Source organism: Anabrus simplex, chromosome 1 (genome assembly GCF_040414725.1).
Source record: "Anabrus simplex isolate iqAnaSimp1 chromosome 1, ASM4041472v1, whole genome shotgun sequence".
In the NCBI taxonomy this organism is placed as follows: domain Eukaryota; kingdom Metazoa; phylum Arthropoda; class Insecta; order Orthoptera; family Tettigoniidae; genus Anabrus; species Anabrus simplex.
Window position 1 is genome coordinate 288621000 of NC_090265.1, and position 18045 is coordinate 288639044.

Genomic DNA, 18045 nt, shown 5'->3' on the forward strand with positions numbered 1-18045 from the left:
ATGGCATTTCATGACTAACAAGTTGTGGTCAGAGTCCACGTCTGCTCCTGGGAAAGTTTTGCAATCCAACACCTGGTTTCTGAATCTCTGCCTAATCATAATGAAGTCTATTTGATACCTTCCAGTGTCTCCAGGTCTCGCCTACGTATACAGCCGTCGTTTGTGGTGTTTGAACCAAGTATTGGCAAGGACTAAATTATGATCAGTGCAGAATTCAACCAGCTGACTTCCTCTTTCGTTCCTTTGTCCCAATCCAAATTCTCCTACTGTACTACCTTCTCTTCCTTGGCCTACCATTGCATTCCAGTCTCCCATCACAATTAGATTCTTGTCACCTTTTACATATTGTATTAAATCTTCTATCTCCTCATATATTCTTTCGATTTCTTCATCATCCGCTGAGCTAGTAGGCATCCTATCTTCCTAGTAGGCATATAGACCTGCACTATTGTGGTGGGCATTGGTTTGGTGTCTATCTTGACGACAGTAATTCTTTCACTATGCTGGCCGTAGTAGCTTACCCGCTGCCCTATTTTCTTATTCATTATTGAACCAACTCCTGCAGTACCCCTGTTTGATTTTGTGTTGATAATTTGGTAGTCGCCTGACCAAAAATCTTGTTCTTCCTGCCAACGTACTTCACTTATACCAACTACATCTAACTTTAGCCTATCCATCTCCCTTTTCAGATTCTCTAACCTACCACAACGATTCAAACTTCTAACATTCCACGCTCCCACTCGCAGAATGTCAGTATCCATCTTCCTGATGATCGCCTCCTCTCGTGTAGTCCCCACCCGGAGATCTGAATGGGGGACTAGTTTACCTCCGGAATATTTTACCCGGGAGGAAGCCATCATCAGTACATCATTCATACAGAGAGAGCTGCATGTCCTCGGGAGGTAGTTACGGCTGTAGTTTCCCGTTGCTTTCAGCCGTGTAGCAGTATCAACACAGCTAAGCCATGTTGAGTATTATTACAAGGCCGTATCAGTCAATCATCTAGACTGCCATCCTTGCAACTACCGAAAGGCTGCTACCCCCCTTTCGATGAACCATTCATTAGTCTGGTCTCTCAACAGATACCCATCCGATATGGTTGCACCTGCGGCTCGGCTATCTGCATCATTGGGACACGCAAGCCTCCTCACCGCAGCAAGGTCACATGGTTCGCAGAGGAGGAGTAGTGCGGTAATGAGTGCCAATGATACAACACACCCCGGGTAATTGCCTGCTGCAGGTCTGCATTCCAGGACGCACTCCACAGACTCCTGCCTGATTCCCCATGTCCCGATTGCTGCTCGTCAAGCTGATAAGGAAATACCCATCGCTGCACAAACATGTCTGCTTGCTTCAAAAGTCAACTAGCAAGAGAAGTAGAGGGAGACCGAGATGACATTTGTTAGGCTCAGTTTCTAATGATTTATAGATAAACAGTATGGAACTAAACAAGGCTACAAAGCTTCTTACAAATAGAGGATTGTGCTCGTGTTTAGTTCATTTGCAGAGTCGTGCAGACTGCATGCTGAAAGGCATAACGGTCTATAATGAATATGTGCTGCTGCAGTTCCTGGTGGATTAAGTTTAGTCAGAATTGCTACATACTTTATTCAGTATTCTATTGCTGGTTCGAACCCGACTGTCTGCTGATAGTTTTATGTGTTTTCCCATTTTCACACTAGGATGTACCTTAACCCTCTCAGTGCCGCACATAATTTTTAGGTACTAGCCAAGAATGCCACCCACTTTTTTTCCGATTTGCAACACTCTGGAAAAAAAATTAGGCACTCTCTCAATTTATATCCATTCTCAGTAAAACTTCTTTCTATTATGGAAAAGGAATGTCCCCTTGAATTAATGGCACTTTATACCTAAAAACATTTATGATTAAAATTAAAATAAATCACAAATTTAAAAATTTAAAATTCAATTAATGAAAATCCACATTTTAGGGCAAATATGTAGTTCTAAAAATCAGCATGACACACTAACTGATAGCATTTCTTGTAGTACAGCCTCTTGGCTGTTGTTTTGGATAAAATTATGTATTTATTATATTTCATATAAATGCTTCGGTCCAGGTAATTCAAGGAAAGGGTGAGATGGATGGTGTGGTAAATCATTATCACCGGTAGCTTCACTAAATAATGGCAATGTGTTATATTGTTAATACCAATATTACCGTGGAAATTTTCGTTACTTTCCTAATTATATTTAACCTCGGCAATTGGGCGGTGTTACACTTAGAAAATTGTTTTCAGAATCACTCTCACTGACTATAACCTCACTAGAAGTGTTTTCAACAATATTATGAAGTCCAGTTCACTTTCTGATGCAACATAATCATAGTCATTGCCTAATCTAGGTATGTAATCAGTTAAATCATCTTTTGTAAATATGTCATCCCTTAAGTCCGCCATCACTGTTGACACGTACACAAGATGTATGGACACGGCCTTCACACTTTTAAATATTCGTCGTACCAAAACAAATAATTGTATGAGGCTTCTCGTGGTAAATTTGGAGACTACACATCTTCCTTGATAAGAATATACTGATATGTGCTACCATCTAATGGAAAAGGAAGAACTACAACAATTTCTAAACGAGTTTGCATGAGGGATGAAATATTATTCCTGGCACTTTCGGCGAGTTCACGGAGGAATGAAAAATCATCCCTTGGTGCTCAAAGGGTTAATTAAGGCCATGGCAGCTTCCCTCCCATTCCTTGCCATGTCCTATTCCAACGTCGCCATACAACCTGTCTGAGTCAGTGTGATGTGAAACAAATAGAAAAAAAATTTGCTTGTCTTCGGAGTCATCAGTTGGTTTAGATACCAAAACTGCCATTAGTTACAGAATGTAATAAACTGAAAGAAAGCTTTAGGTGACATATATATATATATAGAGAGAGAGAGAGGAACAAGACTGGTAACTCATAATGGGATGAACATAATGGCAGGTCATTGTGGGAAGAGAGAGTAACAGAAAGGGGAGACAAGGACAAAACACGAAAACTCTGATCGACCTTCCATTCTGTTCATCCCATTACGTGGTACTTGTCCTGTTCTCTCTCTCTCTATATATATATGTATTATATATGACCTGATTTGACACTTTTTTTTTTTTCCAATACTGGAAAAACTATTTCGATTACATATCATTTTTGAGCTTCTTGTGCTTAATCAACAGAAAGACAGGCAGCTACATGTCTCTAAGGTTAAATTTGACCATTGTGGCCTTTCAGTTTAGTATTCTAAGTTTCCATCTCAATAAAGATGGAATAATAATAGATATGTATTTTGCACAATGTGTATGGATAAAGTTACAAGTTATTTAGTACAGAGTTCAGTCAATGTTATCCTCCTCCTTTTGCACTCTTTCGCGTGGAAACGATCACATTTGTTTCCACATAGTGTGCATATGGAGCTTTCGTCTGGATCATGGAAAGATTTCCTACGGCATAGTATGTAATGGAATCCATGGATTGCGAATCGTGTTATGGTGTGTCTCAGTTTGTATCCTGGCTTTTTCCACTTGGATGTCGTCATTGCGTCTGTTAGATAAAAGTCTCCCCAGATGTCAGCCTTCTTCACTCTTAGTTCTCGGAGTATGCTCTAATATGGGTGTGTAGACGGTAAGCACATTTTTGTTCTTATCTCCTCGATGTAAAAAGGTTCTCTCGTGAGGTCATATGTTAATCTTGACAGTGCAGTCTTTGCTATGCATAGGGTTTTCTTGGGATAGGTGATTTTGATTTTTTTTAATGGCCATTAAGTCTTTTTTTGCTCAGGTGCTCCCATATGATGTGTATTGCGTATGTAATGACAGGTGTAATCTTGATATGAAGTAAGTCTATTGCTGTCATTATGGAAAGTTGTCATAAGAGTTTAATTCGTTCATCGCCACGATTGCCGCAGTTGTCCTGTCATTGATGTGAGATGCAAAGCTTGTGCCAGTCATTTGTAATGTTGACCCCAGGTATTTGAATGTGTTTACTCTGGTTAGTGCTTCGTTCTTGTACATGATCACGGTTGACAATGGAATTCTTCTGCCTTTTCTGAATATCATGTGTACTGTCTTCTTTGGGTTCAGTGTCATGTTGGCGTGTGCCCAGCTTACGAGCTTATTGAAAGCTTCTTGCAATTTTTGTTGTGATTTTGACACCAACGCCATGTCGTCTGCATAGATGTAGGCTATATAGAGACCTCTGCTGTTGCTGTCACTGGAACTACGTTCACCGTTGCAATATTGAACATTTATGGGCTTAGCAGGTCTCCTTGAAGGATCCCTACTGTCTGTTGTATTGCTTCTGATCTGGAGAGGTTATCGTATATATGCAGGTAATTTCTTTTACGTAATTTTATATAAGTAGTGCTCTTGACCTATGATGGATCCTTGCTTGTCAATCAGTGTAGCTCGATCGATCCAGTCGAATGCCTTGGTGTAGTCTGTGAACACTACATGCAGTTTGCCTCTTTGGAGGCAAAGAGCTTCTTTGATGTCTTCATTAGGCATTGTATGGCATGCACTGTGGACCGTCCTTTCTGGAAGCCGAATTGTTCTCCCGGTATCACAGGGTCTATTATGGCTGTTAGCCTCTTCGTCAGTAGGGACGTAAGAAGCTTGAGTCCTATGTTTTCTAGCGCTGTGCCTCGATAGGAGTTTGGGTCTTCTGTGATGTTTTTACAAGGCATTGGTTGAGTAATGTCGTCCAGGCCTCTGTAAGGAATGAGCTGCTCTGTTTCAGATGCTCGTTGAAGATGCCGTCAATTGCACAGGCTTTCCCATTCTTCATTTCCTTGATTGCATTGACTACTTCTGTAACAGTGAAGGGGCCTGTAATTGCTGCCTCTTTTGATCCTTCCGATATGGCAGAGCATGTGTTCTTGTTTAAAGTATGGATTTGAAATGCATTGTCCAACTATCCATCGATATGTGTCTGGAGAATGTCGGTTTCTTCAGCTGGAGTGCTCTGTATGATTCTTTTCTGGCTTGTTCTACCATGATGGTCTCTTTTGCCTTGCGATACTTTTCCTTTTCACCCTTCAGAATTTCTTTGTATCTTTTATTCTTTCCTTGAGTCTTCAGTATTCACATGTAAATTTCCTTGTAGGGCAGTTAGTACACATCTTCTGGCTTCGTAGCATGTCTTATTAAACCACGGTGTTGCTTTTCTCGTATTGATCTTGGTTGATTCTACATCTTCATGAAGGATTGTGTTATTTTCGTTAGCATTTCCTCTGGACTCGCTGGTGGTTGTTTGATAATAGCTTTTATTTCTTCTGTCTTTCCTTGTAAATATTCGATGTTCAATCTCTTGGGGACACTAGGCTGTTGATGATTGGGTCCTGGAGTCTGTCTGTTGGTGTAGAATACTGTTTCCACTGGCAGGTATTAAGATGGAATAATGGTAAACACTTCCCAAGACTTTGTGAAAGTTAAAACTTTTTTTTTCTGTCTATTTCAATTTTGTTTTGATATTATTATAGTTTGTAGAGTTTGCAAAAATGTTTATACTATTATTGGTCAGAATTCTTTGTATGTTCAAAAATTAAAAATTAGAGCAGTTTAAAATTAACCTTGAACTCTCTTAATGTTTGACATGTTCTTTTTTAATAAGCAGATTTTGTTATGATTTAAGTTGATATTTTCAATTTCAGCTTTTCTTAAGAGAGAAGACCAATGCTATTTCCTGAAGAATCTTTTGTTTGTAATAATGAGTTCATTGTGATTCTCTTGGAAAATGTAGAAAGTATTGATGAGTTATTGTCATTATTAACAGGCTATTTTATTCAAACCTTATTTAATATCTATCAAGAAATTATTTTGTCTTTTTGTATCCAATGTTTTAAAAGAGAAATTTTTGGGTATAATACCTTGATTTTGTTTTTGATGTTTTCATTGCAGTTTGGTCTCATCAATTTTTGTCTTAATAATGGTATGTAAATGACTTGCTATGTTAGCAAACAAGAGATCATTGGATGTTGATCCAGAAGATCGTGGACCCAATGAAGCTGGCCCAGATCCATCTGCTCCTATTACACGCCGTGGTGTTCTAACATCTTTCCTTACTGGAAAACCAATGGAAATACCAGAACAGGATGTGGTATGTTTATAATATACATTGTTGTATTGAACAAATTATTTTACTTATGTTATGAGTGTTATGGCCGGTTTCTGGTATACCACAGTTACCTGTGAGTTACCTAAATGCGCTTGTAACTTTAACTGCGCTGTTAACTTTAATGAGTTTCCAGAAACTTAAATGAAGATTTATAAGCCCTGGTAATAAACAGTACAGTTACCGTCATGTTTAGTATCTCTCGTCCTCCAATAGATGTCTCTACGCAAATGTTTTTAGGGTTATTTTGGTAATATCTAGTTACTTTTACTAGCAGAAGTTTTCTATGGTGAAAATTGGTTGGCAAACATGTAAAAGACATCTCAATCGCAATGCGATTATAAGAAGTCAGTGAATGATAGCTATTTGGTGCAACACAATATGAAAATGTTGGATAATTCTAAACAAAATTGACTATTTTCACCATTTTGGTCCTATTGACTTATATACAAATTTCTATAAAATAATTTTCCGCCTTGTCAATACTTTGTACACTTTATCCTATTTAATTACCGTACATGTACATGTTTCGAGAGCCTCTGCTCTCTTCTTTAGCGGTGCCAAATACTAATTATCTTAGGACTATGGTTCATTGGTATCATATTTCAATTATATATTAAAATATATGAATTTTAAATTAGTTACAATATTACTCTAAGTTTTTCTTTTGCTCATTTATATTGTCATTTGTCACATATTTTACCAGAATTTTACCAATCATAAATGATAAAATCTAATTAAATTAATCTCTCTATGTTAATTTATGTCCTTATTAATATCTGAAAATAGTAACTCTTTCTTCATCTTCTATAAAATCTATAAAATTAGTCTCTATCCTGAATTATAAAATAACAAATAATAAATAGCCACTTTGTAAATTAAATTAATAAACTACATTTATGAAGTTAGTAATTTTTTAAAAATATTTCTTCTCTCTTCTTTCTTAACGTCTGCTTTAATTTTCTAGACTTCTTATGCCTCGATCTGTCATCTTTGCACATGAGAATAATCACGTGTTTCCCTCCCTTGATGCACAATATACTATTATTCCAAACTGAGTTGCTTGAGGACATTTCTCATCATTACATCTTACAAATACAGGTACTACAAAACAGAACTGCGTCAAAACTAGATGTGATACGAAAAAAAAAAAAAGGCATCATTTTCAGACTCAAGGCATCGATTTTCATTAAATATAATTTGTTATATTTTACCGCCAAGTCGTTTTGGTTAGTGTAATGGTCCTTATACAGAACACCCTTCATCATTAACTGATGGCACTCTCACAATGATATTTAATAGATTTTTGATCATCAGTGGACCTTTGACTATCTGAGAAATGGCAGAAGAGTGCAACATTTCCATTGATTCCTGTAGATCCCGACAGGAAGACTGGGAATGTGCCTCAGAGCATCCAAGTTTGTCTCACTAACTTACTTACTTACTTACTTACTTACTTACTTACCTACCTACTTACTTACTTTCTTTCTTTTCATGTCCTTCCCATAACTTGGCAGCTTTTATCCTACTGTCCATAGTGTGTTTGAGATCTTCCTGAGTAGAGAAGTCATCCATCTCTCAGCAAGTGAGGGGGTGCCCTTTGAGCTGGATCTCTCCACAATCCATAATTGAATCTATAGTGTAGCCTCAATTCACAAAATTACTTTGGCACTTCGACACCCTGACCCTCATAACATGTTATAAATTTCATGTTCTTTAGGAAGGTGTAACCGCTACTACAGTGGTTACACTAAACACAACAAAGGGAGGAAGGTAAGAGCAACTACATAATACCAAAAACCACTACACACTCAGTGAAACATCAGCTGAAACTACGCGGATCTCCGCCGATAACAACTTTAGTAAATATCAGTAGGGCCAACTAGATGACAATAAACTAGGAAGGAGGGAAGAGGCTGGGAACCTACCAAAGGCATGGATATGGCTTAGGTCGCAGATTCAGAAATAATCAACCGTGATCCTTAGTTTTCAAAATATTATTTACAAATGGATTTTACAAATAAATTCCGAACAAATTCCTCCATGCGGAAGGTACCGACACATAACGATAATAAAATACAACCTACATGTTCGGCTGACACACACCAATTATTAATACACGTTCTTTGACAATAGCTTCCTACAAGTTCAAAGATTCAAACGAACTATACATCTAGTTACAAATCCAGTTGTACAATGCAATTTAGTAAGTAAGAAGAAACGTAATACGCTATTATAATTTACAGTGAAGTTAAACGTACTTTTCAAAAACTGTGGTGTACATCAAGTGACATGGAAGTGACAAGGAAAATATATTAAACTACAGTTTACATATTTAGCGAAACAAGAAACGGGGAATGCCTCGAAAATAAACAGGCAAACCCAGCTGAAAAGCTAAGGCATCATAAATAATTAAGTGGCGAATCTAGGTGAGGTTAGGGTAGACTCCTATATGGAAAGGCAAGCAAACATTCCAGGAAATTTAAGCTGGAACGGAAATCAAGAGTGCTTACCCTAAAGGTGGCCCATCCTGGTAGCGAGACGTCAAAACTTCGGACAACCAGATAGACTGCTGACAGACCACAGACAGACCACGAACTGCTGCCTCGCTCTCTTAATACGGGAAACCCTGGTCTTGAAGTAGCCAATCAGAACGCATGAGCCCGCCTATCGTCACCCAGATTCACCAATCACAACTCCTACTTCAGTCGCGAACTTAAACATACTTTCTCAAATACACATGATCCCGAAACTTCCATTTCCAGAATAGTCAGAACATACTTTCTAGAATACATAACCAACAAAAGGCGACACACCCTGTTCAAAAATTTGTGTCACAAATTTTCTGGACACTTTCAGTAAATATAGAACTGAATTCTACTATTTACATATACAATATGTTATCAAATATTACACTGTACAGGTTAGGTTGTTACAAACAAAACATCTCACCACACTTCAGATCATACAGAAAGTATTACGGAAGGTTTACAGATAAAGTCTTCAGTAAACACTTTTCACTTTCCAAAACATTCTACACCTGTGACATCTTCCTCCTCCCGAAAGTCGAGCCACGCTCGACCATTAACATAGTTTTACTGGGGAGAAAGCGATGACTTTATAAAATCTTCTCACACAGTATAGATAGTAAAGATACATGACCCTAACAATCATTATTTCTTGAAGTTGACTTTCTAACAGAAAGAAAACAAACTGTCACTACACTCCAAAATGCCTTCTGAACCTTTTACAATTGCTTTGACAATTTCTACTTTGTCTACCAAAGGATCTACACTCATTCCTTCTGCCAATTGTTAATAAACCAGAAACTTCTCACATTGTTGCCAAACAGCGTTCAAAGGAAAGATTATGGACTACATATCTTGCACCACTTTTCCACACCAGTCACAGCACAACTAGGCCACAGGTTCTTGCTGATGATGCGGCTGCCGACACGGCCGTTTGCCGCCAGCCTCCATTCAATTTCAGTCCAACCCAGGTAGCTATGTAATTTGCAGTCCAGTGTATCTTGCACCAGATAAGCAGATGGGTGAGACACCGTCCAGTCAGACTGCCACCATTAGGATGTTCGTCACAGGATCGTGGTGCCGGATGGAAACGCCCAAGGCACAGAGTGCGCCTTCCAACCTGGCACTTCCGGTTGCCGCCAGAAGAAGCTGGTCACTGCAGCCACTGTAACATGAATAAACCGCAGCAGACAGGGGAATACTTGGGGTAAAAGTAAGCTGCTGGGCTCAAAGATCTTGCGTAGAGTCACCCAATGGGTGGCTTAATGAGTATGCAGTACGGACTCTCCCTCGCACACCAGGGATATTACGGCACTAGCCCCGGGGTAAGCACTACTATCTGTAATTCATTTGACAAGATTACGGTGTGGGTGAAAGGAAACTACAGGAGTTTACCCTAAACCTGAAAGTAAGGGGAATAAATTCCAAACAGTGACCCTAAACTAAAACCTACCTAACTTATAATACTAAATCCTTACACTAGAGGATACCTAAAGTATTTACCTACACAATTACTTACAATTAACTTATAACAAAACTTATTATTACCTTATAACTAAAACCTTATAAATACAATAAACTTATCATTATATTATAACTAAACTCTTACAAATAGCTTACAACTAAATCTACATGGTCACCAACAATGGTATTTACCCCTCCCTACGTGACTTAAGGTACCTTGACCTGGGAGAGGTGGACTCGGCTGATCCTTTTCCTTTCGGGATCGCTTGCCAATCCAACATTAACAAAGCAGGGGTTTGCTTGTGGCTTTCATGGACAGCAGTGTTAAATGCAAACGACAACCAGTTTAGTGAAGAATCCCACTTGGCGTGGTCTGAGGAGTGATAAGTGATGAGGGCAGATCACAGGTTACGATTCACTCTCTCAGCATGATTTGGCTTCGGGTAATGCGAGGTAGTGGTTACATGAGCAATGGATAGATCAAAACAGAAATTCCAGAACTAGACAGAAGTAAAGGCTCTTGCGTTATCACTTACGAAAAATTGACAGGGTCCAAATGAAGCGAATATCTGTTTCAAGCACGAGATGGTGGTGTTGGCGTTAGCCATACGAGTGGGGAACAGCCACGTAAAACGCGAAAAGGTGTTAACACACACAAGTATGAAACGATGACCATTCCGAGATATCAGGAACGGCCCGCTGTAGTCTATGAACAGTCTCTCCATTGGGCGAGAAGCTTGCTCGGAAGACAAGAGACCTAGACGAGTATTTGGGGCAGGTTTAATAATAATAATTTTTTTTTTTTTAATAGTGTTATTTGTTTTACGTCCCACTAACTGCTTGGGGCAGGTTTACTGATGTTACAAGTCTTACAGGACTTGACAAGGGTACGGATCTCACTATCCATGGATTTACAAATGAAGTGGTTATGAATCTTCTCTCTTGTTTTGAGAACGCCCAGATGTTCGCCCACTGGGGATTCATGAAAATATTTGAAGAGAGCCGGGACCAGGTTAGTTGGGACTACAATCTTAGGGTCTCTACGACCGCGAGCAGGACAACACAGGACACCATTCTTAAGAATGTAGGGCTTAACATGCTCACCGGATTTAATCCTGTTGATAATACCTTTTAACTCAGCATCGTCCTCTTGATGTTTGGTTTTATCCCGGAAAAGGAAGGGAGAGCCGGTGAGAACTACATTGACAAAGGCTGATACTTGTCCGGGAGAGGGGTCTGCCGGCTCTGATTGAGGGTCACAGCTCCCTGGATAGAACATCGTACTGAGGCCATCAGCCACAATGTTTTCCGTGCCACGAATGTGGCAGGCTTCAAATTGCAAGGCTGAGATGCGCACTGCCCAACGTGCTAGACGACTGGTCCTTCGCGGCTTGGCCAGTACCCAACTCAACGCCTGATTATCAGTTTCCAGATCGAAAGGAAGATATTCCAGGTACATTCTGAAGCGTTCTAAAGAGAAGACAACAGCTAAGGCTTCCAACTCATAAATGGAATTATTTTGCTCAGCAGGATTCAGGGCATGAGAAGCATAAGAAATAGGACGACGCCCTTCTTGAAATTCCTGAAGAAGAACACTGGATATGCCTGAGGAAGAGGCGTCAGTCTGAAGGATGAAGCATTTAGAAAAGTCTGGCATGGCCAGTACAGGACCGTTATATAAGGCAGATTTCAAGTCCATGAAGGCTTCGCGTTGGGCATCACACCACAAAAATTTGGCATCCTTTCTTCTCAAGGCATTTAATGGGGCTGCACGTTCAGCAAAATTGGGAATGAATTTTTGAAAAAATTAACCATGCCAATGAATCTGGCTACAGCCTTGACGTCCTTTGGAGGGGGAAAATTCTGGATGGCGGCAGTATGAGACTGTAATACCAATATAATGGTCCGTTATTGGACATTATACATTTTCCAGCTAACTCATTCTTGGTTGCCTGCGTTTCGCCCTCGTGTGCTAAGTTAGGCTCGTCAGTTGGGACTTAGCACACCACCCAAGACGCAAGGCTAGTGCATACCGTGGAGGCCACTCATTCGGGCCACTCATTTACTCATTCGGGACAAATATTTTAGGTTCCCTATGGGAATCAATATCTACATCAGTATGAGACTGATCGATTGAGACACCCCTCCCCGACACAATATGGCCTAAGAAGGACATCTGGGGTTGTGCGAAGGAAACCTTGGTTGCCTTGAGGGTTAGACCTGCTATACGCAGTCTTTCAAGCACTTTGTTGAGATGAACAAGGTGTTCCTCGAAGGTTTCGCTAAAGATCACCAAATTGTCAAGGTAATTATAAACAAACTTGAACTTAATGTCAGATAAAACATAATCCAGTAACTGTGTAAGGACAGCCGCTCCAGTCGCCAAGCCAAATGGGACGCGCTCAAATTCATATAGGTTCCAATCGGTCACAAATGCTGTGAGATGCTTGGATTCTTCGGCAAGAGGTATCTGGTAATAGGCCTGATTTAAATCGAAGGTGGTGAAAATTTTTGCATTAGCGAACCAAGAAAAACAAGAGTGCAAATCAGGAAGGGGGACAGATTGGAGGACTACCTTACGGTTCAACATCTGATTGTAAACTACAGGCCGATAACCACCTTGCGGTTTAGGGACCAGAAACATGGCAGAAGAATATGCTGACTTGGAGGGGCGTATCACTCCGCCAGCGAGCCTTCAGGGCTCATTTTGGGAGGTGACAACCGATACGGAGGAGAGTGAACAGGTATGTTATCCGTAACCTCAATTTTGTATTCTAAGACATTGGTGACACCTAACCTGTCGGTGAAGACATCAGGGAACTTATCGCAGAGTTTCCTAAGTTGATTGGCCTGCTCTTCGGGTAAGTGATTAAAATCAAAAGCCTTGGGTTCGTCAGTATCTTCAGGGACAGCGTTAACGTGACAAGGCAGAATAGGGGAGAGATCACACAGCTCAAAGGTTCTTGCACAAAATTTAAAATGGAATCTGTTGAACTGCAGGTCCAAAATCATGCCTGTTTTAACAATAAAATTGGCACCCAATATGAATTGGCAGAATAAATCTCTTGCTACGAGTACTGGCATTTTCCAGGTGAAATCACGAACTCTAATCTTGACCACTAGTGATCCTACAATGTTCAATGAATTGGAATTAGCAGTATGGCAGGTTAAGGACACGGGTTCTAATGTAGGTAACTTGCAAACAGTTTTCATAGAATCGTACCATGTCTCACTCATCAAGCTGACACTACTCCCAGAGTCTAGTAATGCACGGACGGGTTCATTATTTACCTCTATGCATACATACGGTAGTTTACAAGAACGTATGGCAGAAATCCTGCAAGATTGCAAAAAATGAACACCAGAGTCAGACTGGGAGCAATCATTAGTCTCAAAATGAAGTAAATCATCCAAGGTACAATCATGATAGACAAGACAAGAAGCCATGTTTTGGGGTTTACCATCAGAACTGGCGGTTTGTCATCTAGCACTACTATGGCCTGGGGGTCCAGAGTCAGAAGTGTTACATGGGCACTGCCTAGAGAAATGCCTAGTTGATCCACAGTTACGGCAAGAAGTACTGGTGGAAGAGTCTCTACCCATTGCAGGTTTCGCATTGCCTAATGCCCCAGCTTGGGACAATCCCGCTTGAGATGAGCCGTGGAGCCACAACTGAAGCACGAACGAGGATTATGTGAGTTGGAGGCAGGTGACGGGGTGGTTTTAGAATCCTAAGGAGAGGGCATGCTCATAGGAGGTGGGGCTAATGCGAGGCGTAACTGGTCAGCATATCGAATGCCTTCAGCAGACACTGTAACGGCTTCCAACTGGGCGAACGTTGCTGGTCGGGGTGAAAGAGCCAGATACGATCTATAGTTCGGGGCGAGACCTTCAATTATGTTAGCAGCCATCTGGGCCTCTGAATAGTGGAGCCGGAAAATCTTAGCTTGGAGCTTAATATCTTGAACATATTCAGATAATGACTCGTTGAGATGCTGTACTCCGAAACAGTGCTTCTGCACTAATGCAGACAAGGCACGAGCAGGAATGAAATATTCAAGCACATGGGCATGAAATTGATCTACAGACAATCTTTCGGAAATGGCCCTGACGATATACTCAGAAAGAGCTCCAGATACATGCGGGTATAGAATTTGAAATACGTGATCGTTACTGAGCTTATACACTATTGCCTGATCCTTGACCTCTGTTAGGAACCGAAGGAAGGAAATAACCTCATCAACGGAGTTAGCTGAAAATGTAGAGACTCCCTTAAACACAGTAGTCAATGGGTGAGGCAGATTAGAGAAAATCTGGGGAAAAACAGGCGTAGGGGGTGCCTGGGAAAGCTTATACTGGTCCAGGAGTGTTACTAAGGCATCGTACCTTTGATTCGGGTGCCCTTGTGAAAAGGACGGAGTACAGGGTACGTTAGCCTGCAACGTTACGGGCGCAGACAACCTCACTTGTGAAAGGTCCTCACCAATCTGACAGACCATCAGGGCATTAACCGGTTGTGTAGAAGTTATGCAACCTAAAACAGCACTTGATACCAGTGGCACTAAGACAGGGAGGGGGGGGGGGGGGTGGTTTTGCACCATAGCATCAGAACCGGGCTGATTAACAATAGAGGGCAGACACTGAGCCTCAACAGAATTACCAGTTAGCACAGGAAAACTTGTATGGATACCAACATGCAAAGGGGATGGATCATTAGAATGAGTTACAGGTGTCCTAGTTCCAGACAATGAAACAGAAGATCCCAGGGCAGCATTAGTCACCTCAGACTCTTGAATAACACCAGCACTAGGTGTCAGATTGCACACTTGAGCAGCAACAGATGCATCACCAGAGTTAACACTGTCACACATTTCAGATGGGATGGACACTTGAATTTCAGAAACTGTGTTATTTAACTTATTGCCTTCAAGCAAACCACTGATTCTGTCGAAAATTCTCGACAACTGTACTCGTAAGGCTTGACATTTCTGCCGCTCAACTTCCGGCAATTTGGGAGACAACAAATCCTTAATTCTGTCTAAGTAATGTAATAACTGCCCCTTAACCCTGCGCTAATTGGTCATGCGAGGGCTTAGAAGCACAAAAGGACACAATAATGGCGTTAAATTCAGCTAACTTATCTTTAATCACCGTCAAAGAGTCACGCAACTCGTCTGTAGTTAACTCAGGTGTGGTTATAGGTAAGTTTAGCAACTGTTTCAATAGGCTAGTGTCATCTCTGACATTGCCTGTTGGATTAATTTTTCGGATACGTTCATAAACGAGTTCAGCATTTTTTCTCAAATGGAAAGGATTAGGAACAGCGCAAGCCATCCTGATGGGTAGAAACAAGATTTAAAGTGATACACGAATCACAACTTTTACGGTGTTTTATGTTAGGTATGATCACTGTTCACTTTTCTTCGTCCGCAACCTAGCGCTTGTCTCTGCTACCAAATCTAACCGCTACTACAGTGGTTACACTAAACACAATAAAGGGAGGAAGGTAAGAGCAACTACACAATAACAAAAACCACTACAGACTCAGTGAAACATCAGCTGAAACTACGCGGATCTCCGCTAGTAACAACTTTAGTAAATATCAGTAGGGCCAACTAGATGACAATAAACTAGGAAGGAGGGAAGAGGCTGGGAACCTACCAAAGGCATGGATATGGCTTAGGTCGCAGATTCAGAAATAATCAACCGTGATCCTTAACCACTTGACGTACTTTGACAGATCTCTCCGTCCAGGCTCTCGATCGCACTCCGGTACAAAGATGGATCTCTCCGTCCGCGCGTAGTGTTAATTTCCGGACCCGCTCCAAGCCGGTTTCCTTTGTGAAAGGATTTGATATTAGTAAGGTAAACTCTTGACAGATGGAAGCACTATTTTATTCCATTGATATATTCGATAAACTCATCTGTGCAGTTATTCCGTGGAAAGAATAACCTGTAGCTTAGCAACCTCATCGTAAGCGAAATCATGGCTGCTTCCAAGTTGAGTGACGAAGCGATTATAAGGGAATTTTTAGAAGATAGTGACATTGATATTGAAATAAGCGATGAAGAATTTAGTGGAAGTGAATGTAGTGAAAGTAGTTCGTGTGACAGCGACGTGATTGCTGGTAGGGGTGAACAAAGTGCTGTTTTGTCGTCAAATGTAACACTGAATTTTAGGCCTACATCTGATGCTACACCAACGGCTTCTAATCATCTTTCACTCGATAGGGAATGGAACTGGGAGCACGTAAGTAATACTCCAGAGTATCATTCATGCATCGCAGCTGGTGAAATAAACAGTGTTGTTCAAAGGCGCCTAGGACAATGCCCTAACGAACTGCAAGTTGTGAACGAATTTCTAACAGCAGACTTTTGGGAACATCTAACAAAAGAGACAAATGCTTACGCAAGTAAATGTCTTGTATCGGCTGCCGAGGATACAAATAGGGTAATATCATATGAAGAGGAACACTGGTTTCCTGTATCTGTGGATGAAATGAAGGCACATTTTGCTCTGTGCATCCTATCATCACAAAATAAGAAGCCCTCACTCCAAGACAATTGGTCTAAGCGCAGGGTTATGGAGACTCCAATTTTTGGAGAAACCATGCCTTTCAAGAGGTTCAAATCCAGTGATGCCCCTGAAACTGCTAGTGATAAACTTAGGAAAGTAAGGCCTGTGCTTGATTTACTTTTAGATAGATTTCAAAAGGTCTATAGCTTGGAAAAAAAGTGTCTATAGATGAAAGTCTGATGAAGTTCTAAGGTAGGCTTTCATACGTACAATATAACCCATCAAAGAGAGCCAGGTTTGGCATAAAAATATACAAAGTGTGTGCATCTAATAATGGGTACTGTTGGAACTTCAGAATTTATACTGGGAAGGAGAATGGCAGTGAAGTAACTACAGTGGGATTACTTTCAAGTGAAAAAGTAGTTATGGAAATGTGCGGAGAGCTTTTGGGTTGCTGGAGAACGCTGTACATGGACAACTGGTACAGTTCACCAACATTATTCAGAAATCTTCTGGATGATAAGACTTATGCTGTTGGTACAGTGAGGCCAAATAGGAAGTTCATGTCCAAGGAACTTAGCAGCACAAAGCTGAAAAAGGGGGAACTCACCTTCGTTTCCAGTAATGGGGTTTTGGCTGTGAAATGGATGGACAAGAAAGTGGTGCGCATGCTCTCTACACAACATAGCAGGCCAGATTACCTTGAAGTGGTGAAGTATGATGGCAAGAAGAAGTTCAGACCCAATCTTATTGTTGACTACAACTGTGGAATGGGTGATGTTGATTCTCATGACCAGAGGCTCGCACCATTCCCCTTGATGAGGAAGTATGTAAAAGGATACAAAAAAATATACTTCTACATACTAGACATGGCACTTCTTAATTCTAACATCATTCATCGCCTCCTCAACCCTGACAAGAAGCGAGTAGGCTTTACCAGCTTCCGGATCAATTTGGCCGAACAGCTGTTGGCAAGTGTGACCTTGTCTGACTATCCAAAACGAGGACGCCCAAGACCTGGGAATACACCATTGAGACTTCAGGGAAGGCACTGGGGACACTTTCCAACCAAAATACCCCCAACAACAAAGAAGGTTATCCCGTCACGGAGATGCAGAGTCTGTGTGACACGGGGTCTGAGGAAGGAATCTTCATTTGAATGCCACCGGTGCAAGGTTGCGCTCCACGTAGATGAATGTTTTATGATCTACCACACACATACAGACTTTACAAAGTAAAACTGACAATCGTTTGAATATTTCCTCCCATTAGGTTTCTGTAAAATATGCTTTTTCAGTGTCAGTGATAATATCATGTGAAGTAAGGAAAATAAATGGTACACCAAGGCATAAATAAGTTGAATTAAATGGTATGTGAATGGGTTAATTTTCAAAATATTATTTTACAAATGG

General features: G+C 40.8%; 1 protein-coding gene across 2 annotated transcripts in view; it reads left to right on the top strand.

The window, feature by feature from the left end:
- Positions 1-18045, top strand: part of Cdc2rk (cyclin-dependent kinase 10) — a 214981-nt gene that overhangs the window by 34782 nt on the left and 162154 nt on the right. Inside the window, exon 2 of one of the 2 annotated variants that reach the window (XM_067142389.2) lies at positions 5911-6109. In XM_067142389.2, coding sequence (XP_066998490.1) covers positions 5960-6109 — 150 coding nt within the window. In that variant the 5' untranslated portion in view covers positions 5911-5959. The remainder of the gene's footprint in view (positions 1-5910; positions 6110-18045) is intronic. The other variant, XM_067142388.2, reaches the window with a different exon arrangement.